General features: G+C 39.1%; 1 protein-coding gene across 39 annotated transcripts in view; it reads right to left on the reverse strand.

Annotated features, from left to right (window-relative positions):
• Positions 1-498: 498 nt before the first annotated feature.
• Positions 499-27,271, reverse strand: part of RIMS2 (regulating synaptic membrane exocytosis 2) — a 448,046-nt gene continuing 421,273 nt past the window's right edge. For 38 of the 39 annotated variants that reach the window (XM_036406572.2, XM_054515962.1, XM_054515958.1 and 35 more), the window contains 5 exons: positions 7,338-7,479; positions 5,850-5,962; positions 5,006-5,107; positions 3,906-4,045; positions 499-3,448 (listed from right to left, as the gene is read on the reverse strand). In XM_036406572.2, the coding sequence (XP_036262465.1) occupies positions 3,230-3,448; positions 3,906-4,045; positions 5,006-5,107; positions 5,850-5,962; positions 7,338-7,479 (716 nt within the window). In that variant the 3' untranslated portion in view covers positions 499-3,229. Of the gene's footprint in view, positions 3,449-3,905; positions 4,046-5,005; positions 5,108-5,849; positions 5,963-7,337; positions 7,480-20,650; positions 20,796-27,271 lie in introns of those variants that run through there. The other variant, XM_036406570.2, reaches the window with a different exon arrangement.

A 27,271-nucleotide genomic window follows, 5' to 3' on the forward strand; every position in this document is an offset into this window, starting at 1 on the left:
GTACCCTGCTCATGAAGAAAAAAGGCAGCTAACATTAGGTGGTACCTAGGGATAGGGTGGAAGTCTGACTGGGTGGTGCAGCCACTCCACAGCAGCTGAGGGGACCTCCTCATGGTCTCAGCACATTTAGTGCACTGGTTATATCAGAGCTGGAGCCTGTCCTGGCAGCCAGGAGCCTGTCCTGGCAGCCAGAGCCGGCAGCTTGGAGCCAGCTCCATCCTGGGAGCCGTGCACTGGGCACGTGGGAGCCCGAGGCCAGAGCACAGAGCCCAGGGCCTGGCTGGTGACAGGCACAGCTGGCACCCACTGCTCCTGAGCCTGGCAGTGACAGGGGCACCTTGACACAGCATTTCACCTGCAGCCCTGTGGCAGAAGAAAAGCACAGTGTTCTCCAGCTTGCTCTCCAGCTGTGTGAGCTGCTTGCACCAGCTCCACCGAAGGGTGTGGAAGGATGCTGCTGACCACCTTAGAGAAAAGCAACAAAATTCTGCACACAAATTCTGTAAAGAAAATGTTTTATTTAAAGTGTTAAATACCATCACCAGAATGAGTTTGATTTACATTAGTTGGTGTTCATTACAGGCCTAATCTGCCCTTTTTTTTCCCCAACTGTAATTCCTTTTAACTTTTTAAAACGTACTATTTACAAGACAGCAGTGATCACTGGAATAGTACTATTTACATGACTAAACCATAAGTAGAATTGCAGACGTGTGAAAATTAAAAAAAATACATTAATTTTTTTAAAATAAATACTGCATAATGACAATTATGTACAAACCTTCCATGCGTCATGTCCTTGATTTTAAAATTTGAAATAATTTATAGAGGACTATGCATACAAGAATGTGTGAGCACATCTCACAGTGTCAGGAAAATGGTTATGTATTTCTGTTTAATATCCTAGGGGATATTGTAGACTGCATGTTAGTAGTATTTATTTGCTGCTGGTAGACAGGTGTCTAAATTATTTCAATAAATATAATTTTACCAGTCTGTCTATTAACTTAACAATAATCCATTATATAAACTCTGCAGACAAGACACAATCTCATTTTCTATGATATTGCACAAAGTAAAAGGCATTATAAGTGATACTGTTATTACCTTTTCCCTCTTATGAGGCATATACAATTTGTAAATGGGAAACTTCAACAGATTTTCAAATAAAATCAGAATAATTCTGTGTGGCCATAAAGGTAAATGTAACATACTTCAAAAATTATTGCAAGATTTCAATATTAAACCTTAAGTAGGTATTAAAGGCATACAAAGACCCAGGAAAAAGAAAAAAAGAAAAGGATATTTTGTTATTAAACGTTAGCCAGTTACATTCCCTTTAAATAACAAAACTTAATGAAAAGCTTGAACTTGCAGCACCACCCAATGGTAGTTACTGTCTGCTACAAAAGCCAGGGTTCTGAAGATCCATTACCTACAGCGAGGTTCTGGCAATGGTGTCAAATAGCTGACAGAGTGGTACTGAGAAGTTTTCTTTAAGGCTATTTTACCAACCAAAGACTGATACTTTCCAGACTGATATGATCTAATTATGTCTTTTGCAATGCAAATGCAATTTATGAAAATTGAACTTTACAGCAGAAGAACTGTATGGATTTGTAAGCTTTGTTGCTTCTGTTATTTCAAAAATGTAGCAATCAATTTGGTTTAGTGCAAATAAAAGTGCTTAAATTAGTTTCCTAAAAATCAATCAGGTACTTAATTTTTCCTCTTTCCAAAAACCTTCAAGAAATAATAGTTCAGTCTTTGAATGAAAGATGCTGGTGCTGAACACAAATTTATTGAAGACATCTTACAATGGCCACATGATTCCAGTATTTTGCTGTAGAATTCAATTTGAAGGTGAGAAAAAATGAAAATAAGTTACCATGCACTGTACAATAAATTGCAAAAGTTCAAATATCTTCTTTATCAAATACATGCTGAATTACATTAATGTACTCCCAAGCCATGTTGCAAAATCCTTTTCAACATGCTTGAAAAAAAGTAAGCTCTCAAACAATATTTTTCTCAAATAATTCAGAAATGCAGAACAATCTGCAACCCTGAACCAAATATGGGGCATAAGACAGTAATAAGTCAAAAGGTAGCCATTTTAGAATATGCTGATCATCCTGGGAGGTAGAGGGGGAAAAGAGCAAAAGGAAGAAGGGAGATTGGGAGGAGAGATAGAGAAAGAAGGAGGTAAAAGAAGTGTACAATTTGCACATTATGTTGAACTTTACAAGGCTTGTACCTTTTACATTTAAATAAATTTAATATATTACACTTATTTCTTGTCACATAAACAGAATTTTAAATATTTGCTAGAAATTATTTTTTTATTTTTAATATAAGTCTGCAAAAACACAGACCATGACTGGTTTAAAGAATGATAAACATGGTATGTCTTTGTATCACCCTGTTGCATTCTCTTCCCTTTAAAACCATGCACTAGTGAAATTTATCTTTAAAAATAATATAAACTGTTGAAAATGGCTGATTTATTCTTTTTTTTTTTTTGCAAGTTGCAGCCCCAAGAAAATAATTTAAGTGTTCAGCTAAATCTGTGTCCATGCAAAAAAGTTTCTTAATTTCATACAGTACAGTATATCCACAGAACTTTATTTTTCAGAGAGTCCATCATGTCTGGGGTTTCACCATGTGAACAGCTGGAGGTATGAAGCCCACCACTTTAAGTCTTGAACCTTTTCAATATGAAGAGTTTTCAGATCTCAAGCAACTGCTGCAAGTGCCAGTTGACTTCTCCATCATCCTTAGATTCTTCTTTTCTTCCAATGTCTGCTAATCCACTGACTTGTAACGTGGCTCCATGGGAGGGTAACTCCGTTTCTGTGGCATAACCAAACTTTAGGAGGGGAGGGCAGATAAATAAAGAAAAGGGAGCAACAAAACAGATATGCCATTGAAAAGGACTTTTGTTGCATGAAACAGATTGACTTTTTTTAGTTTAGTCCATGGCTTCAGATTGGACCAAAACTGAGTCCCTGAACTCCAAACCTATCAGTTCTTCATGATTTCAGTCCATCACCTGAGGGCCTTCCGTAGGGCACAATGTGTGCAACTTCCTTGAGAACACAGGATCGCGTTGCAGCCCTAGAAACAGGCTCAGAAGACACAACATTAAGCATGCAGTGTTACCAGGGTTTGCGACCTGTAATTTTATTTTTTTGTAACGCTGGTTGCTATGACAACAGTTTCACAGCTGCTATGAGCGAGCATACGAAGGTCCTGTTGAACTTTCAAGAGATGATTGGGAAGCTCTTCTAGTGAGAGGAGCTAAGGTTGGGTCTACTAGGGAAGAAGGAGGGAAAAGTTTGAACCACCCAATCACCATGTTGGACAGGTCCAGTTCATCTAAAAGTATCTGTGCCACTCCCATAAAGGATTTGTGATCCATACGTCCATAGTCTCCCCAAACAATTATCTGTTAGGTAAAGAAACACAAGAAAATAGAAAAAAATTAGTGAAAATGTCAAAAGCTTTAATCTGATTTGTCAAAAATGTCTGGTTGTTTAATTACAATAAAGAATGAAATATCCAACTGCTGCCATAGTTAGTTCTGTGTATCCTAATCATGATGCAGTGACAGCAATGATCTGGGCACAAACAACAGTTATCCACGATACCAGGGAAAGCCCAGTGAGAGGAGCCCATTCATACAGCAGAAGCAAAATAATCTATAACTCACTTTTGCTCCCTTCTACTTGCATACTCAGTTTCTACTGGCATAAATAGCTATTACTGTTGTGTTTATCTGCTCAGCAAGTATAGAAAATATGAGCATTTACTGCCAAATGAAACCTGAAAGAAGTTTGAAACTCATTCAGTGAAAACTGTACAGGTGACATTTTCAGGTTCAGAGGAATATTTATGCAAATTACCTGTAAAACTTTCCCTTGGGGACTTTCTTCAAATGATAGAAGTTGCTGATAAAGTGGTTCCAGCGTTTTTCTTGCTACCTTTGTTTTCTTTTTGGCTATGCAGACTCCATTTTCTAATAGATACACCTTTACATATGGTGCTTAGAAGAATAAAATAGAGAACAGCAGGTAAAGAAGAAGTCTAGTTTTTTTTGTGTAACACACACACACTTTCTATCACCATATAAAAATTTGCTTTTAAAGGATATATAACTTACAAGAAGAAATATCCACAAGCAATATTAACAATTATTCCCATAAAAAGCATCCATGCATTTTCTTTACTGTTCTCTTTGGGTGTATTTTTTTCTTGACTTCTTTTTGTATGTCTCTTTTACCATGAAACAATTCAGATTTTGACCCGAACAAATCAAGTATTCCTATATATAGCATCCCTATACTATACAATATGCAAAATAGGCCTATTAAGTAAATGCAAGACTTGCAATGACTTTGGTGAAATCTGGATCAATGCTCCAAATTGTTAATAATTTAAAATTATCTACAAGGTGAAAATCAGTGAAGAAAGGACTCTGACACAATTTCTATTTTGGCAGAAGAGCTTGCTAAAAATATCATTATATTGTCCTTTTTACATAGTGTTACAGGACATCAGATTATAAAATAAGGAGTAAGTATCAAATATTGGTCTACTTTTTGAGTAGATACCTATTCCACATCTCTTAATTCCCTCTTCATTCCTGAGACTCCTATATAAAATCTTCAGTATATACTTTTCTTCCTACCCCATAAGTAAAGATGCCTTTGCTATTACCAAAAATACTTTGAGGTCTTCTGGCAGCCTGATTTTTAATTTCCTCCTGAATTAGGGCTGATTTCTGATTCCAATACAGTATGAATTTCAGTACACAACATTATAACCTACTGGGACTTGAACTTGTTAAGAGTTGGCAAAGCTGAACAGAAAAGCCACAGACCTTTTTGGTAGAATGCCATTCTCAGAATCATAGAATATACTGAATTGAAAGGGACCCATTAGGATCATCAAGTCCAAGCCCTGGCCCTGTGCTAAGATTGTTACTAAGGTTTTTCTTCCTTACCTGGCAGTGTCTTTGAACCTGGTTTTACAACAAGGCCACGGGCTCGGATTATTTCTACTTCCAGTTGTCCTTTCTTATCCACCATTCCCACCTGAATATCTCCTAGATAACAAAAAGAAATCCCAGCATTGTAATTCAGAACTACTTTAATATATGAAATGTTGAAAAAATTTCTAGGATGAATATGTGGTGACTTTTATCACCTGTTTTCCATCAATAAGTATGATCTGGATTTTAACACTACTATGTAATTTAATGTTTACCCTCTTCACTGCTGTTTATGTTAGTAAACAATTTAAAACCTCTGCAATAACACCTTCTCTCCCATCTTCCATGCCTCTATTATTTCAAATTAATTTCTATTTCGTAAGAGTTTCATATTAAAAAAAAGGCAGCGAGGGAATTAATACAAAGCAGCTCTGTAAAACTGCTTGAAATCTCTTCACCATCCCTGTAGTTAAAGACAAATTATTAAAAGATAACTTGTGAATATACAAGCCTCTAAACACAATAATAACAAACATTTTGCACCTAAATTACCAATTTTTGTACAATATTATCCAAGTAATTCAGAGAAAAGTTTGGTGTCATTAGCCCCATTTTAAAGATGGAAAACTGAAGAAGAGGTAAAAGGCTGACTTTTTCAAAGCAACTTCCTACTTTTGCATGTCTTCATAAGCATCCACAATTACATTCAACTTTGGCTGAGGTTACAGCTTTGGTCTTAACTGAGTTGTTCAAAACCACAAGAGAAATCCATATTTAAAGGGACTCTAGATAAATTTTATGTTCTAACTACCTGACCAAATAGAATATATCCTATCTAGAGGGCATAAACACTTACCCATTGATGGCGTTGCCAATGTTTGTCGTCCTACAAGCTGGGCAGGACCAAGTCCATCCAGAAAATCACTGAACTGGCTGTCTGCAGCCAACCTCACACCAGGGAAGATCAAACTAGATATAATATTGAAAAAGAAACCAAACAAAAATACACTTAAATTTGCCCTTTGTTTGTTTGTGGTTTTATTTATTTGTTTGGTTTTTTGTTTTGTTTTGGCTTGGGTTTGTTTTTTGTTTTCTAGATGTTTTCCACTTAATGTTTGTGGGTTTGGTACTACTGTAAGGAACTTACAAAACAATTACTGTAATTTTTGAAATCCCACAGTGTTCAACAAGCAGCAATTTAGCCTCCAGCATATAAACAAACAGGTAAAGAAAGCACTCCCCTCAATAATTTCCAAATTTTTATTCTTCCATAATGTTCTCCTTTTCTAATGCATTAAAGACCATTGTTAATTAGTGCTGATATGAGACCAGTTCATTAAGATACTAACATACACCCTTACCCATGATTTAGTTACATGAAGGTTACATTGCTCACACTTCTCAGTTACTGAGAATTCAATGGTTAAATATCAAATGTATGCAGTGAAAGGAAGACATTAGACCAAATACTGGTTGCTATTTTCAAAATCGCCATTCATTCAAAATATTTTGTAGAAGATGTCATTGAGAATGACGTCTATTCAATAATAGAACTGAAATCCCTTGTGGCAAATGACCAAAGTAACTTAAAATTAAAATGCTTGCCATAAATTATCTGTTACCCATTACAGAGCAACAAGAACTAATGAAATTTGTAATGACCTATCATTAAGAAATGTCCATTTCAAATGCATATAGTGCAGCAACTTGGAAACACAATATATATTGTGCAGCACAGATGGATTGTCCAGTGCTGTGAACACCACTAATAAATCAACCCTCAATAAGACTTCTCTAGGCAATGTCTCAGATACATCACTCGGAAGCTTTAACTTGGGCTTTTATGATGCTATGATAACCATGATACATTACAGACTTGTACTGCTGCCCAGATAATTTCTTCAGGTTAAAAGTAGCAGAATCTTTGAAAAACTCTTGAGCCCAGTGACCTGGAAATGCTCTGGAAATGCTTTGCTCTGCATAGCACTGACATATGCCAGGAGTTTTTGGAAGAGAACTTATCCATATCTGTGTTTTACTTGGTGTACTGCACCTGCTTCCCCTCCTGACACACGTCATGATGATGATCTGACCTCCGACATGCCCTTCTCATGGCACAGCAGAAATGATCCTCCTCCTTCCTGCACCAACACTGGGAGACTCTTTTCAGTTACAGGGGAAGACTTAGGCTTAGTCCATCAATGACACTAGCTTGTGAAGGGAATTCTGACTGAATAGGACCTACACACTCACTGTGCTTCTCTCTAACAACCAGTTTCATGGAGAAACGTCCCCCAGCTTCATGGAGAAACGTCAGGAAACCACAGGTGTAAATGCCGCTTACTTTCCCTCAGAGCTGTAGCTGTTCATGCTCCCATCCGTTGACTCCCGGCTCGCCTGGCGAGTCATCCAGTTCCTCATCTCCACGGCCAGCCCCGTCTCCGTGCTCCTCTGGACAGTGCTCCGCAGCTTCTTGCCCCCTGCTTCTGTTGGAGACAAAAGAGAAGCCCCCATGGCACTGTGCTGCCGCAGCTGGGCAGCTGTGCACACCCCTGCACCATGTGGAACAGACAGTCAGAGCCACAAATTAATGACCTGTAACAAAGCTTCCATTTAAAATGCATCAGTTTTTTAGTAACAGGAAAACAGCATCATAAATATCTTTACAGGATCTTAGTTCTGTCACCACATGCTTTCCAAGGTCAGACAACACAAGTCTGCCCATGGGGGTAACCAGATTTAAACAATCCATAGTCTAGCATGTTTAAAATATATTTTCCCTGGATGAATAAATCCCTCTTAGGAATTAAATTAAAATGTTACCATGATGTCAAAACCTGAAGAGAAATGTTGTAATTCAGATGGGTTATTGTTTGAAAAGCATTTGGTCATTATCTCCTAAATCAAGTTACAGATATCCATCAGTGAGGATAGTAAACTAAAAATCAAGAAGCCTTCCCATGCCTTCTTCTCCAATGATTAGCTGATAAATTTAAATTTATATTTAAAATATACAGTATTTATATGCACAATAAGAAACCTTATCACCTTCAAGAATAACATCTTTTTCTATCTATTTGCATAGTTTAATTTTACTTAGACAAGGGAAAAAATACTCAAACAATATAATAGCATTTTAGTGTAGGAATTTTGATCAAGACCTCAACTGGATAAAATTAGTAGAAATGAAGCCTCAGTTTTTCTTTCATGAATAAGACAGATGGTCCATGTAATTTCTGATTTTAAATGCTGTTTCTTGCACTGGGACAAGGAATTCTGCATACTTATTTCTTTTAATCTGTTCTATGCACCTCTGAGTGCAGCACGGTTTTGTGTAATATACTGATATTATAAAAGAGAAAAAAAGTTTAAAACACTACAATAATAACAATTCTTAAATACTGATACAATGAGGGCCAAGTAATATCCAATATCTTATGACATCAATGGACTCAACTTCCTTGTGCAGTTATTTGTAGCATCTGTTACCCTTTACACCTTCTCTGCCTGGTCATGTTCTAGAGGTCAGAAGAACTTCTGGACCTGTGAGGATGGTGAAGCATTAGGGATTTGAAAAACGAAATGAGCAAAAGGAGGAGACTGTCCTGGGATGAGGACTATCACACCCCAGGGGGAATGTGGGAGCACAGGAACTGGCTTAGAGTAAGAGGATCTGCACCCTTGGACAGGGAATGGGAGAGAGACCACAATTTCCATTGTCACTGTCCTACAGGCTGCAGTGTGGGTTGAAGTCTCCCAGGCCCCTCAGTCAGGAGGAATATTAGGTCAATAAAGAACATGGGAAATGTAGTGATGTGGGAACTAGACACCAAAAATACCTTGAAAACCACTGCCTCCTTGTCAAGAAAGATTAATAACTCTGCAATATTTAGCAGCAAGTGAGACATTTGTACAGCAGTATCATGAGTGGTTCAAATAATATTGCTTATTAAAAGTCTTCTATGTATTCCTTAAGACCATCACTTGGAAACAGTACATACAGATAGTAACAATAATAGAAGTAAAAATTTTCCTCTAAAATTTCAGCTACACAAATGAATTCAGTACACAGGAGAGTGAAAAAATAAATTTTATTGCATCAAAATTACTTCTAAAAATGCCTATCATCTTACATCATGTTACCTGATGTAAGAAATGCAAATAAAAAAGGCACCAGGCTACTACAACATACAAAAATGAAGGTCAGAAATCAAGAATTTCATTTCTTTTGGGTTGTATCATTCCAAGTGCCTGCTGGTTTATTATTTATATTCAACTAATGAAAGCTGGCATCTGACTTCCAATAGTGGTCCAGACCTGCTCTAAAATACAAGCACTCATTTCAAAGAAATATTCCCACAAACTGCCAGGAAAATATCGTGCTGTAGTTTTGTAGAAAAGGTACACTGCATCACAGTAACATGTGAAAAGCATACAACTCTGAAGCCCCACAGGACATTACTCCTCTGTTCTAAGAACTCTTTAGATGAGTAAGCATTAATTTTCATTCAGCCTCATTGAATGATGGTCATTCTCAATTCATTATTGTAAAATGAAGCCCCTAATGCAAATTCAAAAGAACATCTCCATCTTGCATGATTCTTCAGTATCTTCAGACATCTTTCAAAGATTTGGGAGTTTGAGAGAAATAGATGGTAGATTATGTAATATGTGAAGGAGTGTATAGTAACTTTTATTAATTTGTAAGGCAGATTTTTTTTCCGAACTAGAATTGTAAGCCTGTATGCCTTCATTGTAGAAGAACAGAATAAAAAAATGAACATAACCATTGCACATCAATTGACTGAGAAATTAAGGCAGAACTCATGCAACTGCCAATCAAGTCTTCATAGAGACACGTGTTTACAGCATCCCTCTAAACCTTAATTTAAAGCAGTTTTACTTTCCCACATTCATTTTAACTGAAATAAGTGGTGTGGTTCATATGACAACAGGCACACAAAGATACAACTTTGATACAGCATGAAAGTTAGATGTGTAGTATATCCAACTTGTGTATATGTACAAGTGGTAAACAGTAATTATTTTGACCTTGACGTGGAATTTAAGGAGGGCTGAAAGGAAGTTATGTGAATAACTATTTCCTAATTTTCAATAGAAACAGGCAGTGCTCTTGAAAAGTCTCCAAAGAGAAAGATCTGACCTTTCATCAATAAATAATCCTACAATTCCTCAAACAATTTAAAAGCAAAGATAGTGTTTTTGTCATCCATACTTCATGTTTCATAAATTCAGCATTAAAAAATTAAAAAGGTTTCAAACAGCAATGAAACCACAAAGTAGCTGCTCAGCTTAAAGAAATAGCCTTTGGTGCCAGACTTCCAAGCTGTAGCTGGTAGAGCATCTGATTGAAGATCATATCACTCTACTAAAGCCAAACTGTTTTCCTCATTCCTGCCTGGAAACTGAAACCTCTTCTCTTGTGCTAATTCAACTACTGATGTAGCTGCATTCCATACTGGACCCAAATCAAAAGGAACAAACAAAAAATATGATCTAAAGTTGTTCTTTTTCTTTCAAGACAGATAATTTTGGAAAAGATATTTATCAAGACAAAGCATACAGCTGAATGAACCCAACAAAGGCAATACTAACCTTTAGCTACACAAGTAACTTGGGTACTTGAGTACCACTCACTCAGAAATAACTATCTAACTGGTGTCACTGCAAAAGTGAGGGTTGGTTTTATAATCCTAAAGTATATATACTAATACCACTCATGTTATGCATGCTGTTTTAATCTTAACAAATGAAAAGATACGGAAGTGAGAGCTTAGAAGTGTACTTTGTTTTTATGTTGCTGAGTACTTACAATCAAAATCATTTTACTTATCATTTCCTAAACTCTAAAAAATAACATTGAAAATGTTCTCCAAATTACTATAAGCTAATTGCCCTAGCAAAAAGAAATTTCTCTCAAGTCCCCCAACAAAATATGGAATATATTATCTGAAAAACACTAGCTCAGATTCTCAAAGCCATATCATAAGGAGTGGAATAAATTACCACAAATAATTGCACTGGTATTTATGAAAGCACACTCATTCTTACAGTTGATCACACTGGTAATTTAACTAATATGGTTGCTGCAAATAGACTCTGCAGGCCACATTTTCTAAGTTATGCACAGAGTTATTTGTTCCCACAACTTGGAGTGCAAATCACTTACAAATTAGGGATGCAAAACTACTGATACAATCTTCAACAGCAGCTGAGAAGTCAAAAGCTGCAGTGAATGCAGCAGATTACCTTCCATCATCTGGGATCCAGCCAGATGAAATCCGCTGCTGGTGGTGAGAGTGAGAGCTCTCAGCTTGCTCTCGGCAGGAGCTTCCTACAACTGCTCCCCAAGCAGGCACAGAGCCACGAGAAGAGAAGGCACAGGCAGGCTGGCTATGCCAGTCCCCAGCTGGTATGTGATCTCTTGGTAGGACTTGTAGGGGGTACAGAGCAGCTGTGGCTTCAGAAACACACTGAAGTGCTTGAGGTGGCTCTTCACTGCTTTCCCCACCTCATCAGAAAAGCTGCATAAAAACTCCTTCAGCATTGTCATCTCAACTCAAGAGTTAGATCCACAAAGAGAATAAGCTGCCTTTAAGTGCCCATTTTTTAAGACTAAAATTATTTACAAACCTAGTTACCCGCTCCAGATATGTTAACAACTGGCTAGATAAAAGATAGTCTAAGAAAATGTGAACCAGTGGAAATGTGGACCAGTTATGTCCCAAGAAAAGGCGGACAGGGTAGGTCTCAAATTCCCTTGCAGCTGCACAGCTCTGTTTCTGGAGTGGCCCAAGTTTTGTTTGCACTGAAGAAGGCATTTAGCTCTTGTTGAAGCTCTAGGAAGCACAGCCAAGTTATTTTTTTCTCTGTGTTACCCACAGACCCCAAGCAGAAGACACAGTTTAGAATCTATTAATTTAAGCAAGATTTGGGCAACACAGATTCCATTGCCACTTGAGTTTGAGCTCATTTCACTGATTCTCTTAGGCCAGTGCTAACAATCAGTTAATGAAATTTTGGGTTACAGTCCTTCCAATGAATATTTTCACAGTGCATGCTGTCAGCACTTCTGAAACCCAAAGAGCATTTCAGAGCCAGGGGAAACTGTTATCGGGGCTTTCTCTTACTTGTAAGGAGAAGATCTGCATTCTAGTTCCTGCTTCCATGAGTATCTGAATGTAAAATACTGATAAATTGTGACTGGGACAGGAATGGCCTGCACTGATATGCCCAAAGAAGAGTTGCCTTCAGCAAGAAAGCACTTCAGGATGGGAGCAGCCAGGTTTGGAAGGTGTGAGAGTCTGGGCTGTGAGTGTCAGTCTGCCCCATGCATTTTTAGATTTCTTAGGAGGCCTCATTAGTTTTTCATTTTTGGTCAAGAAACACTTTTTCACTCTTGTCCTACTCTTTTTTTTTCTTCCTCTGGCCATAATGGAGGCATGGTTAATCAAGACAGCACCTAAGAAAATGTAAAAGATAGAACTGAATTAAATAATCAACAATAATCAACTGCAAAACTGTTGCTTGCACTTCTGGTCAAAGGCTGGTATAGAAGACTTGGCATGCCATTCTTGATGAATTTCCTACAGGACCCAAGAGGCATCATGAATCTCATTTGTTCCTGGCCAGACTGCAGCATCCTTTGCCTGCATTCTGCTTCCCTGCCATGGCAAGGCTGGTCGTATGTTCAGCCAACTCTGTGCCTTGGTGTGGCCATGTGATGTGAAGTCAGTTTGCCACGTGGCTTCTGAGCAATGCTGTGGTTTAAGGCAAGGATCTGCTCTTTATTCTCTCCCACATCTTAACTACATCTGCCACTGTAATTTCACTGTTGCTCTGATGCCCATTCTCCAGTCTTAACTGATCCTTCAGAATTGTTAAGAGCATCAGAAAAGAGAAACTGGTTTTGTGTGTGGCACCCATCACTTTAGGATCTTCAACTCATGGTTTTATGTTCCCAAAAAGGTTTTTGAAATATTTTTACAGGACTGAACTGTAAACAAAGAGCTGTTTTCCTGCATGCATTAAGTACAATAAGTACTTAATGTTCATAAAACTTTACTAACCCCAGCATTATTATTCAGAATCACATGCTACACATAAAAAGCAGGAATAACCATCTTGAACACCCAATGGTTTGTTTTCAAGTACCAGTGCTAAGTAACACTCCTGGTAATCCCAAGAAAGTATATAGAGCATCAGAATCATTGTATATATATACAGTACATACAGCACAGAGGTCTGATGCTTGGCCATTCCCTTGACAAAGAATTTACCCCTGATAAGAGAGGCTGTCCCAGGGAATCAAAACTAATTAACCACAGCTGTAAGGAAGAGAACAGTTAGTGCTGATGTAATTCCCACTTCTCTTTTGGTTATCTGACTGGTTATACAACAACAAACAGGCTATGCAGGTCTGGCTGGATCTTTGTTTTTCAGGTGCTGATTACAGATCTTGACAGTGAGATGCAGATCAAGAATAGAACTACACACAGACACTCAGGTCCTTCCAGCACCACTGCAGAGGTCTCTGTTACTGATAAGGCCCTCAGTTTTCTAGGTGTGGTCTGAGGATTTACCTGCCAAAAGCCATTTACCTGCTGCAAACCTGAACACAGAGATAAGACAACAAAAAGCACATGTCTTTGTAGCCCACAGCTGTATCTACCATGTGACAAGTGACCTGAATGAACAGATCCTCAAGAGCCCTCAGTTAGACCAGTTATGATCTCCACACAGATAAACGTTCTTATCATTCAAATGTAATAGGTCTATAATCATTTGTACATATTTTGTGCATGTGTCAGAATGGTAGCATTCTATATCCACTTTGTACATCCTGTACAACAATCTATATATATACATATATATATATACACACATATACATACATTACATATATATACATATACATACATATACATTATATAAATATATATATATATAATGTAACTACAAAAAGTGCAAAGCAGTGGAAAATCAGTCTCATCCCCAATCTATTAAAATCCTGAAAAACAAAGAAAGTAACTTTGTGGAATTACATTCTAATTTTGTATACAATTTATATAAGGAATATAGATGTACAACTAGATAGGTGTACATCTTCACCACAGGAAATCTTTACATCCAGTCTCTGATTTTGCCAATGACAAAGGATGACCATCCAAAGTAAATAGAAACCATTTCTGCAGTTTTAAGAGGTAAATGATTTTTATGTTTACATGGACACTCAATTTTCTGGATGTATACCATTCTTATGTATTTTTTAATAACTATTATTTCATGCAGTGTCAAAAGCAGATTAAAAATGCTTAAGCAGCAAAGAGTACATTCATTGAGGAGCTTAGAATTGCTTTTTTTTTTGCATTATATGAAGTGAGAGATACTTTCTAAATTTGGAATAATGGCAGTAACACTATTCTTTATCTCAACCTCTATTATATTAATTGTAGCAAGGGTCATTGCATACACTATCAGACAGATCTGGGCAGCATTTTTGAATGATGTAGCAAATGTGTTGAAACAATTCAACACCCTCTATTAAGGCTTAATGAGGTAGATGGTGCCAAGAACTTGGATGGCTACTGAGATTACACAAATTAGAAACAGCTCTTCCTCCATTTCTTTGTCTAAGATGAATAATGATCCTATGCAAATACCATTATTTAAATAACCACAGTTCACAAAAAAAGGGAGCAAATTTCACACTGAAATGACCTATTTTCAAACTACTGCTCTTAAACATTTACCTCTCCAAACTGAAACAATGACAACACATTGCATTGTTCTTCTGACCACATTCTTGACATTGACATTGAAAAATGAAAATTACAGCACATAGATAGGAGATGGGTTTTTACACATTTATGTAGGCACCACCAGAGATGCAACCTATCATACACTGTAGCTCCACTGCTGCTGCTACAGCCACATCCGAGTTACCTGGCAGCTATTCAGGTACAGGCTGCAGTGTAACCAGCAGCGCAGAAGAGAAACACAACTATTAGAGAAATACAGCTTTAAAAATCTACTGGGCATTTCTAACTCAGTTTTAAGTATGTTGTGCTTTGAATGCCAATCTTTCTGCAGTTTCTTCCACTTTTCCCTTAGTTTTCCAGAACACATACAATTTTTTTTGTCACGCTCTTTGCTTTGCCAGCAACAGTATAGTTTTTTCTATGCTTATTTTTTAAAGGTCTTATCAATTTTGGCATCTACAGCCACTTCATTAGTACAGTACCTGAGTATAACTGGTAAAAACATTTGTGACTTGCTTGAAATGCCTGCTATACTGCCTACACCCTTGAACTCAGCCCATGGAGCTGCAGAAATGGGACAGACCGACCACCATGATGGAAAGGCTGACCCAAGACAGCCTCTGAACTGTGCCCTAACAGCAAACAGAAAAAATAATTAACTATAAAATTAAATGTCATGCAGATTCTTACGAACAATAATTATTGCATATTCAGAGTGCTTTTTATCCTCCAAGATGAGTGACCCCACCATTGCATGCAATGTGCAGCAGACGATCTCTGGTGTGTTAGCATCAATCGAGGCAAGATCTTTAAAGGTTCATCTCTTACAGGATAACCTGTCACAGGGCATTATACCCTTCTTTCATATCCTTCCTTGGCTCTGCCTATGAACATTCCACATAAACAAGGTCATCTTTACCACCAAGGCTAAAATGTAGGCCAATTCCCCCAAGATGATGTAGTTATTTTCGTTTTCTTCATAGCCTGATACTCCTATATTACTTTATTCTTTTTAAGATGGTAATTTTAAAGGATAACTACTTAATCTGCAGAATTCTCTTCACTTTAGTAATTACTGTGCTAATGAATTTATTGTTACTACTTCCCCCATTTTCTATTTCTGGTCAAATTATTGTCTGCTTGTTATTGTCTACTGGGACCTCCAGAGGGACACTGTGATCTGGCGGTCTAACCACAGGAACAGAATCCAGGAACTGCTGAGTTTTATTCCAGCTGTACCAATGTGCAGTGATTAATCAGTGAGAAATGCCACTGAAGCCATTACCAGTGCTCAACTGAGCAGCTCTGTGTACCTTTAAATAAAGTCCTGAGTCTTCATTCAGGGGCAGCACTCCTGCTGACACCTATGTGGGATCCAACAACCCCTCCAGCAAGTTCCCCAGCTAATTATCAGCCCGATGACAAGAGAGTAAAATGTGCTTCTATTCCTACTGAACTCCTGCAGCAACACTCAGATACTTCTTTCAGTAGACATCAATATGCAAAACTGTAACGTAACTTCTCCTCAGCTAACACAACTAACTTTTGCTATTTTTGGCATGATTGTCTTGGACTGAAGAACATTCTCTGGCTTTTTTTTTTTAATTGCCTTTTGTTTTTCTAACATACTGGGAAACGAAGATGCTTTCCAGTTCTTTCTGAATTAATTTATGTCTTAAATTATCATAAATTATCTCTTGAATAGTCTTCAGCACCTGCAAAGCATTTGGCTTTCCCCTTCAATCTCATAGCTTCACTACCACCCAAAAACTTCAGCAAAGGAAGATATTAAATTGAAATATACTCCCTTTTGGTGGGCATTGTTCTGCATACAGACCTTGCCATAACGAGCTGCACTCCTGGCAATGTGCTATTTAACTGTTTATTACAACACCTCAGTGTAAATGCAAATCAGAAGTGAAGTATAAAAAGGAAATCATAGTGAAAATTTATTACAGTAAACAATACACAGTGTAATTTGAGGAAGCACCAAGTTACCAGTCCCACTCACAAAAACAGACATAGGCCTTCTAGTGATCACATCATGTGACCTGAGCCTCTCTTTTCTCTGCATGTTGGATAACTCTACTTCTTCTCCAGTAAGCCTCTTGTACCTAAGAATTCATTTGCTCAGTTGTTCACAGGAAAGTTTAGTGCACTCATGCACTACTTGTAAATATAGCATGTGCATGAGACTTTGCACCATGACTACACAGACATCTAAAAGGATGTCACATACATTTATAGTGGAAATTGTCTTATCGTTTGACAGTCACAAAATTTCTTTAACTTCAACAAAGCCAAGATTTCAGAAAAAATATGAATGCCTCGAGAGCATTCATACAGATACTGATTGGTACTCTGTTCCCATACCTCTTCAACAATTTCCATGTAATAAATTGCATTTCCATGTAATTCCAAGTCTGTTCTAAGTGGTATTTGACACCAATTCTCACTTCAGTATGCAGGCCACACATTTTATCATTAGTGAATCTAATAAAATAAAATGCAAAAGACATCTCTTTAAAATTCTTGATACTTTGACAACATAAATTTCTGGCACCATGTTAGTCCTGTGTGTATACATGCAGAAATGCCAGGAAGAAATGGATAATACAAGGAATTTTTTGCTAAAACCTTTTACTAGATATGGTTAAGAATAATAAACTCCTAAATAATGAATGTGCATAAACTTGAAGGATTCATCTCAACTGATCAGCAGGTAAGAAATGCTATTTTAAATAGCAGCTCCCTGTACTGCAAACCAGGCCAACCAGGGCAAGTTTAAGCCTATCCATGACAAATTCCCCTGCACTCTGCATTGGTGAGGCCACACTTCGAGTGCTGTGTTCATTTTCCGGTCCTCCAAGGACACTGAGATGCTGGAGGGTGTCCAGAGAAAGGCAACAATGCTCTAAAAACCAGATCTTATGAGAAATAGCTGAGGGAGCTGGGCTTGTTTAGCCTGGAGGAGACTCAGGGGGACCTCATCACTCTCTACAAGCACCTGACAGGAGGTTGTAGTGAGGTGAGCTTCAGTCTCTTCTGCCATGCCTGCAGTGAGAGGATGAGAGAAAATGGCCTTAAACTGAGACAGAGGAGATTCAGATTAGATACTAGAAACAAAAATTCACTGTTGGGGTGGTCAGGCATTGGAATGGGTTGCCCAGGGAGATGGCGGAGTCACCACCCCTGGAGGTGTTCAAGAGGTGTCTGGATCTGGCTCTGGGTGATGGGGTGTAGGGGTTACAGTGACAGTGCTGGGTGGGCAGCTGGACCGCATGTTCTTGAAGGCCCCTTCCAACCTTGATGATTCTGTGATTCAAATTCATGGCTGCCAAAACCAGCAAACAGCAGCTTTCCACAGCCCACTTCTTCCGTACACCACAGCTTGGATGCCAGGGCTTAAGAGATCTCCTCCTTTAATCAGCCGACACGTAAAGGGATCTTCTTAATCATCAGGTTCAAAAATAGCTACAAAAATTATTAACTTGTTGTATTGAGTTACTTGCTAATAAATTACTTCTGAACCTGACAGTACTCATATTCTTTCATACCAAGAGATACACCTCTGGACCAGTATATCTACTTCAGCAGTTAAGAAAAAGAGTCTTCAAGAGAGTATCTCAAATAAATGCCTGAACAGGTATTTTCTAGATTTTTCTATTTGTATTAAAAATATGACTGAGTGTGAAATGTAAAAAAAAAAAAAGAAGAAAAAGAAAAGCACCCTCGTAAGAGGTTATCTTTTTTTTTGCAGAAATAACTACATCACATGCAGAAATAACTACATCACTAGGACAGTTAACTTATGAAGTGGGTCTGACACCTTTTTCAGATGAAACTGTAAAAGAACATTTGTATATGAACATAGGAGTATGTACCACAACCACTTTAATTACATTTCATTAATATAATTGTATAAACACTCATAAGACAACAAATTCCGATTTGAGTGCAGAGATGACCTGCCATCCAGAGAACACATCAGTTTTTTCTTTCTAATCCCACTGAGAACACTTGGGAAATGATCTTTGCTGTCATGCCTGCCATTCCCTCTGTAACCTGGTATGTCTAAACTGAGGTAGAAGAAACTCAAATCCATAAAACTGCATAGCAGTTCCATTTCTATTTTTTTTCATGGGAATTAATGAAATGCATTTTCAAGTGTAGCCTACATCTAAATGGGATCTGATAACACAAATCAACACAATATGTGACATGTTCATCATTATACAATCTTTTAACACTTCTCTTTGAATAATTTGCCAGCACAAAATAAATAAATCATTACAATTATCCTTAAATTTACAGATATTTCTCTACTGACTTTCATGCACTTCATATTTCTTTGAACCAGTGAACAGTTTTAAGCAAACACAGATTCCACCAAGGAATAAATTAAATGCTTCCTAGAGAAGTAAAGAAAACCAAGTAGAACAAAACAAATCAATACTCTGATTTCACACAGGATTAATGCAATTATTGTATCTAAAAATCAGGACTGAAAAGAAAAAGCTTCAGGAATGATAAAGAAAAATAATCTTCAAAGAATACCTACACATTTAGTTTAGGATAATTTATGATATTTTCGGTGTGTGCTTTCAGCCATAGTGTTTATTAGCACATCAATAGTATTAAAAATGCCATCTGAAGCCTACCCTGCAGTCTACTGGCAATATTTTGCAGTTCACTTCATTGTTCAAGGCAGGGAGCAGATGAGAGTACTGAAGGACAGCAGAGTTTGCCCCAGGGGGAAGCCACTTCTCTTCGACTGAAAGTGGCAGGCTGGCCAGCCCCAGAGTAAGAACAAGGAAAAGGTGAGGGACCATGCCTTGGGATTCAATCAGAATTGAGAGGTGCTTTGGAGAAAAAAAATCAGAGACCATCGCACATGAGAAGATAAATCAAAACACACAAAGACAGACATTACCCACTGAACTCAGCCTGAAATGTGGAAGGTGATAAATGAACATGCAGATATTTTAAACAGATCATGAATAGTGTACACATAGAGCTGAAACATGTTTGCACAGCAGCACTGGACATTGGTTTCTCTGTTTTATAGTGTTCAAATCTATTGAAGGTGCAATTTGCTCCATTAGTCTTAATGAAATTAAAAATCTTGAATTAGTTCTGATAAAAGAGGGAAATCCCATCGGTTCATTCTATACATAAACATATTTAAACACAACAGATTACTTTCTTTATGAAACCAGTATACTCAAAACAAACTCATGAAATACAAGTTCCATTCTGGACACAGTTTGGTGCCATGCATAACTATGAATGTACATTTGCACATTCCAAATAGCAAGTCTTTTTGGGGGCCATGGCTACACACAAAATGCACTGCATTTCTCCTGTTAGCCTTCCACCCACACTGCTGCCTCTAAGGAAAGGGTACTTGGGGCCAGAATGTAATTGCTCAACTCTGGTTCTATACAAATTCTGTTGTAATAACAGACAAGGGGTATCTGAACAAGCTCACAGATTGTCAGAAAAGCATCCGCGAGGAAGTGTGGTTTGTTTTTTGTATGAATGAGCAGAAAATGGAAAGAATGGAAAGACCCTCTATCCTTTATTTCTCCCCCCAACATAACTAAACTTCAGCTAGCAACTTCATTCCCAATGTGACGATAAACATCATCCGTTAAATCCCACCTCACTCTCCAGCTACAAGCACGGTGCTACAAATCTCTCTCTCAGCCCAAGCCACTCTCCATCACTCGCGTCCCCCATCCAGCTCCTCGCCCAGCCGAACCCCGGCCCTTCCCGGCGGGCGGCCGCCGCCGAGCCCGGCCCGTCCGCGGAGTGGCCCGGAGCGCCCGCGGTCCCCGCGCACACCTGCGGCCACCATGCCCCGGCCCCTCACCTCTGTCCTCCTCCTCCAGGGAGTTCATGCAGGGAAAGTAGACCGCCAGTGCCTCGAAGGAGGCGGAGAGGCTGCTCCGGCTCTGCGACCGCTGCATGGCGCGCCCGCCGGCCGCCGTCTGCCGGCCCATCTTGGCCGAGCGGCACCCGCCTTTGGCGCGGTACAAGAAGCGCGGCGTCTTGGCGGCGGGGGCTGAGGGCGGCGGGGAGCGCTGGGCGGGCTGCGCGCCGCGGAGCTGGGCTCTGCCCCGCTGTGCCCGGCTCTGCCCCGCTGTGCCCGGCTCTGCCCCGCTGTGCCCGGCTCTGCCCCGCTGTGCCCGGCTCTGCCCGGCTCTGCCCCGCTGTGCCCGGCTCTGCCCCGCTGTGCCCGGCTCTGCCCCGCTGTGCCCGGCTCTGCCCCGCTGCCGCCGCCGCTGCTCTCGGCGGGGCGGGCCGCCGCAGCCGGCACGGGGCCGCCTACCAGCGGGGCGAGCAGTCAGCCGGCGGCGCAGGGCTCCGGGGCGGGCAGAGCTGGACGGCGCCGTCGTGCGAGACTCGCGGGCGGGACGGCCCGGCCGCGGCGGCTGTAAATACCGAGCGCGCCGGAGGCAGGACCGGGGCACGGCGCCGGCCGGTAGCGGCGGGACGTCCCGCAGGCACCGCCCGCAGACTTTGTTCTCCGCCCGGTTCCCGCCGGGCTGGCGAGCGGCCCCAGCGCGGCAGCAGGCGGGAGGGGCGCGGCGGGGCCGGCCGGGGCTCGCAGGGATGCTGGAGGCGGGGGGAGGCCGTAGAAGGGGCGGCCCCGTGGCTCGGCACGGAGCGGGGAACGCAGCTGCGGCCCCGGCGGGGAGTGGGGCTGGTCAGCGCTGCCCCCACTCCCGGCCGGCAGGACACACCTGCCGCTTACGGGCGAGAGTCTTCTCGGGTGGGGTCTGTAAAAGAGGGAACGAACCACTGGACCAGAGAAAGACTGAGCTGGGAAGGGGTCCCTGGGTCATGAGGCAGGGTCACTAGGGCCAGCTGCCCTGCCTGGGGGCCAGACGGCTTTGAGTATCTCCAAGGATGGAAACTCAGCCTCCCTGGGAAACCACTCATCAATGCTCACTCACCCTCACAGTGAAAAACTGCTGATGTTCAGCGTGAGGCTTCTGTGCTCACTGAGCTTGTGCTCATTGCTTCTGTCAGTGGCCCAGCATCTCTTGAGGAGCTGGCCCTGCAAGCCACAGGCAAATCCTTCATCTCTTCTCCACTTTAAGACAAGCTGTATTTCTCTAAAGCACATCTGCCTCCTTAGCAAACATTAGTGTACCTTTTCTAAAGTCAGTCCTTAGAGGATTTGCTTATAGCTACATCACATAATTTTGGGGCTTTTATCCAGTCTTACTTCCATATCTTCCTCAACACTATTAAATGTTACCTTTTTTTCTTTTATCCTGTATGTTACATTGAGTATATAGCAATTGGCAAACTTTTCTCTAAACTGCTAAGAAAATAAAGCCCTGGACATGATTAAAAAGAGGTACTAGCTACTGTACCAATCTTTTGAAGCATCAGCGACTTATTCCACCATAGTTCATGACAGTGCAAAAGTGCTATCAAACCTTGCACATGGTAGTTGTTTCCTTACAGGCCCTTTGAACAGTAATGACAGTAAATGCAGGGCTTGGGGCGCACTCAGTTTAATGTCAAATAAAAAAAGAATTATCTCAAAATAATGGTTAAATATAATGTTTAGGGTTTGATCTAACAAATTTTGCAGACAGAATGATGGTTTGAACTGAAACTCTTCATGACGAAAGTGTGTAGAGTGAAGTACACTTCACACCCCTCTCATGTGATTTCCTTGAGCTGATGATTGGAAAGGATAATAATAAGACATTAAAACCAGCCAACACTATCACTGATATACTTTGCTGAGGAATGAAAACTAGTTGGAACTTTAGCATTCAGGGATAGAACCATCATCACTCAATCTACAGCAAAGCAGTGAGTTTTTACAGCTATTTTTATCATTTGCCCAATAACTTGATTTCTAGATAACTTATAATACACTAAAGCATGTTTCATGTAACATCTTAGGAACTTATTTTAGAAGAACATAAATCCCTTTTTTCCTCTTTACTGGCTATAAAAGATGCCCAGGGCAGCTTCTCTAGGCTCTGACATCTTTTAGATGTCTCATTCAGGTCATGTTCCAAAATGTGTGTTTAGCTGCTCATCATGTTTCTCTGGCCACATGCCCAATTTTGTCCCCTCCCTGTGATGTTTTTCAGATTAACAAGAAGGTGAGCTGCCAAGAGCAGCAGACACCTCTCTGGTATGCCACAGGCAGGCCCACAGGCACTCCATGATGGCAGAGACCTGCCAAGGTCTGTGGAGGACGCCTGGTCAGCCTGCAGTACCTCTTCCCCTAAAATCACCCTTTGCATTACATCCCTTTAAAGTATTTTCAAGTGGTAGAGTGAGCTTTTCCTGTTTACACTTCACTCTAAGAAGACATTACTGAAATACTATAAAGCAAACAACTCTAAAAGAAAGTGTAATGGTAGTAATAATAATAAATGTCTAATATACAAAATCATATAATTGGCAAAACCCAATACAATGTGTTGAAATAATTGCTAAAGATATTTTTAAAAGATTTGGTAACTATAGAATTTTCTATCTATAAACATTAAAGCTGACAAAATAACTTCCTTCAACATTTTTATGAATGCAAGATTTGGCAGAAAAGTAAATGTCCATTAAATAATAATTCATGACTGCTTTTGAGAAGTTGGATAATAAAAATGAGTTAATGTTCATTACATTTCAGATGAAGTACTGGTTACTTTCACAAAAACAGTTGAATAAAACTGAAAAGACATTGAGAATGCAGAGAAAGGCAAAACAACAGTTGGGTGGCTTGGAGATAGATAAATATAAACATATTATATTATATTATATTATATTATTTTAAATATAAAATCTAAATAAACTCTAGAATACATATTCAAAAAAGAGCAACTGATTTGGAACATCTGTTTCATCTACTTTCACTCACATTTATAAATATTCTTGTGTAAGCACTCCCTTAGAAGTGTCTCTTGTAGAAGAAATAATACCTGCTTGGAAGCCAGGAGGCTTCTAAGCCATTAACAACAAATTGATATTTTTGCTAATATTGTCAATATAAAAAACCTGTTGCTGTCATTGATAAAATCAGCCTATACCAAGAAAAGCACTTTAAAACCTCAACCATCTGTAGTCAATTACAAATTATCCCAAAGAGACATTGGGATATCAGGCACCTATGCAAAAAAATCCATAACAAAACACTGGATCACCATCCTATCCAAGCTTCCTCAATATGCTTCTGTCCTAATTTTCTTTCTTTAAAATAAATGTTTAAATTGAGAATGAAAATAGACATAAAGAACTGAGGTGAGAAATCCATAAATTCTCATGGTATTTGAGGAGGCTGTCCTCAGTTTCTAATGATTGCATTATACAAATAATCTAATTGATGGCAATCTAGAGACATCCTGAACTGCAGAAAACAAGTTTACTACCCTGGCATTGACAACATCCCCCAGCTGTTTTGCTGATTGTTTAAATTTTAACTGACACTCATTGATTTGCTTCACCAGGTAGAAGTGAATAAAATTCCTGTTAAAGGAACAGCACCCGAATTCCCATGTCAATGCTAAATATTAAGACAAAGCAAGAGACTCCCAGGTATTCTATTTTTTTAACATTTTCATAGTTTGCTGAAAGAAACTATGTTGTGGGAATCCAGGTCAAACAGAACAAGGTCAAACACCTTCTATAAATGTATGTACTGTCCTAAAGAAATGCTATTTGTAGGGTTGGATTTATTATCAAATATTTTGGTGGCTCGTCTAAAGAACTGTGGAAGCAATTGCTTGCTAGTTGTGTTCCCTGAAAATTACTTAAAGATGAATTTGTGGCACTGGATATTTGGTGTCAACCTACTCTAAATACAGCCAGCCAATAATAGAATTCTAAATTTAATAAATGTACCTTTCTCTTTTTATGTAGATATGCCATGTGAGGTAATTTAAAAAGTAGCATGGAAGTTAATGTATTCCCCATGCTTTTCCATGTTTCATCTGTAACTGGGTGTATTTCAGCAAGTTTGCTTCAAGTAAACACTAATTATTAGACTTAAAATGGGGATGCTTCAGAAAAATAATGATTTGATGATTCCTTCATGAAACCGTAACTTTTATCAAGGACAGAAAAATCAAAAGGAAAAATTAAATTTCTTCACTTCCCATTTCTACTTCTATGTACTGAACCCACAGGTCATAATTCCCTGGAATGAAGAATTCAATAATTTTTATGGCAATTATTATTTTATTATTGCCTATATTATGGATTAATTCCTAAAGCCTGCTTCAGCTTCTGAACACAAGATAAAAGCACACATTGCCATAAAAGAGTTCTTAAGCCCTTGTGCACATTTTGGAGAGGATTCTCCAGGGCAGTCACTATGGAAGGGTGATCTAAAGTTTCTCCTTTAACGTGCAATTAAGGAAGGTATCCTGGGAATGGGACTAGAAAGGAATTATTGACTTCTCTTTGTCACCTCTTCTGTCGAGCATTGCCCACAGACTTCTTTTGTTGGCTACAGAAGGGATTTATTTTATTCATGATTGTCTTCAAAAAGAACCAATTCAGCGGCTGAGCTTTATATGCTGGTTAATTAACTTGTACCACACCTATCAACTATTAGGCATAACATATTAAAATTGTAATTCAAACTCTTAATGAATTCCCACTTATAAGAAATCTTTGTGCAACATGTCACTACAACAAGGGCAAACTGCTTCCTCTTAAAACAGGAGGGAGAATCCCCCACACCTCCCACACTGTGTTTTGTTTCACTGAGTTTTTGTCTCCTCTCATGCCTCACTCTTCACTAATCAGAGACAGCCAACATGAGACAGAGAAGAAATACTTGACAAGGACCTTAAAAAGAGTTAACTGAATTGTCTCCCACTCCAAAAAATAACTCAGTTTGAAAACCCAGCATTTATCTAATTCTAGGAAGACACAAAAGGAAAAATAAATACCAGTATTGGTTGGAGGAAATGTTATTCTCCACTGAGTCTCCAATTATTCAAGTAATTTCCAGTAATTTGTGCAGATTAAGTATCACTGGAATATACAACTGCTATTATTACTGAATTGAACCTTTTTTTCCTTTGTGTAAAGCTAAAACAATACACAGAAAAGATCATTAAAAACACAGCCCAGTTAGTGTAAAACAGGGCTTATGTATAAAAACTTGTAACATGTAGTAACAAGCTGCTATTGTCTATAATTTGCTAAATGTTAGGACTGTGCTGGCTGCCCTCATTCCCTACAGAGACGGCCAAGTGCCAACTCCAGCCCAGCACTTTGAAAGGGCAGATTCCAGAAATCTACAAGATCCTTCACAAAGTAATGGCTGCTTTTACTGAATCCTGTCTTATAAAAATTCACTGTTCTTGACTTAGTATTTTTTTGATCATGATCAAAGAATCATAGAATGGTTTAGGTTGAAAGGGACAGTTAAAACTCATGTAGTCCAATGCTCTTGTGATGAGCAGGGACACCTTCCACTACACCAGGTTGCTCAGAGCTCCATCCAGCCTGATCTTGAATGTTTCCAGGGTTGAGGCATCTACCTGTTCCAGAGTTTTACCACAATTGTTATAAAAACACTTTTCCTTATATCTTATCTAAACCTACCCTCATTTGGTTTAAAACCATTACCCCTTGTCCTGTCACAACAGACCATGATAAATAGTTGTCCCTGACTCGTCATGACCTTTGTCATGAACTCCATCCCAGGGCAATAGCTCCCATGCAGCATTGACCTTCAGTGGTCTCCGACTCTTCTTAAACTTTCATGATATAACAATAATTCCTATGTTATTTCTACATCTAGCAGTTAGCTATAAGTTTTCTAAATTCTACTTTATTTAAGTCATACATTTGGGTTTTTCTGAGCATCCCCTTCTAAGCAGTCCCAGAGAATGCAGGTACACTTTTCTGTTTGCTTACATGGTAACAGTAAATTTTTCCATTCTCCCACTTCTTTGGCATTTTCTACTGTAAGGTCAACTCCACCCCAAATATCAAGCTAGGTACACAGTACAGATTTATACCAAAATAGCTTTGCTGACTGACACAGCTGTTCGGGGAGAATTCCCTAGTTGTTAGTGCAAGTGCAGTTATATCAGCAAAACAGGATTCTCCTAGAACTGCTTGTTTTGCATGCCCACCTTAGGACTCATTTATGGGTACACAATTCCAGCATTCCTGCATGGGAATAGTGGTTCCGCTGATCCCATCACCTTAACAGTCTCTGCCAATGGGACTCTACCTTCAAGTACTTCAGCCTGTGTGGAGATAATTTCAAAGTCTTGTACATTTTCAAAGGATACAGATTTGAAGAGCTGAAAGAAATTACTTTCACTACATCTCTTTCAAACACTCAACAAATTTCAGTTTCTAAAAATAAAATCGGGAAATTTTAACATAAGAATTGTTTAAAAAGGTAGAAATAGAAAAGTCCTTTGGTTTTTTTCTTGGAAACATAGGCTGCTTTCAGATGCATGAAGACACCAATTTTAGTTTCTTAAACAACATA

This window comes from Molothrus ater, chromosome 1 (genome assembly GCF_012460135.2).
Source record: "Molothrus ater isolate BHLD 08-10-18 breed brown headed cowbird chromosome 1, BPBGC_Mater_1.1, whole genome shotgun sequence".
Taxonomy (NCBI): domain Eukaryota; kingdom Metazoa; phylum Chordata; class Aves; order Passeriformes; family Icteridae; genus Molothrus; species Molothrus ater.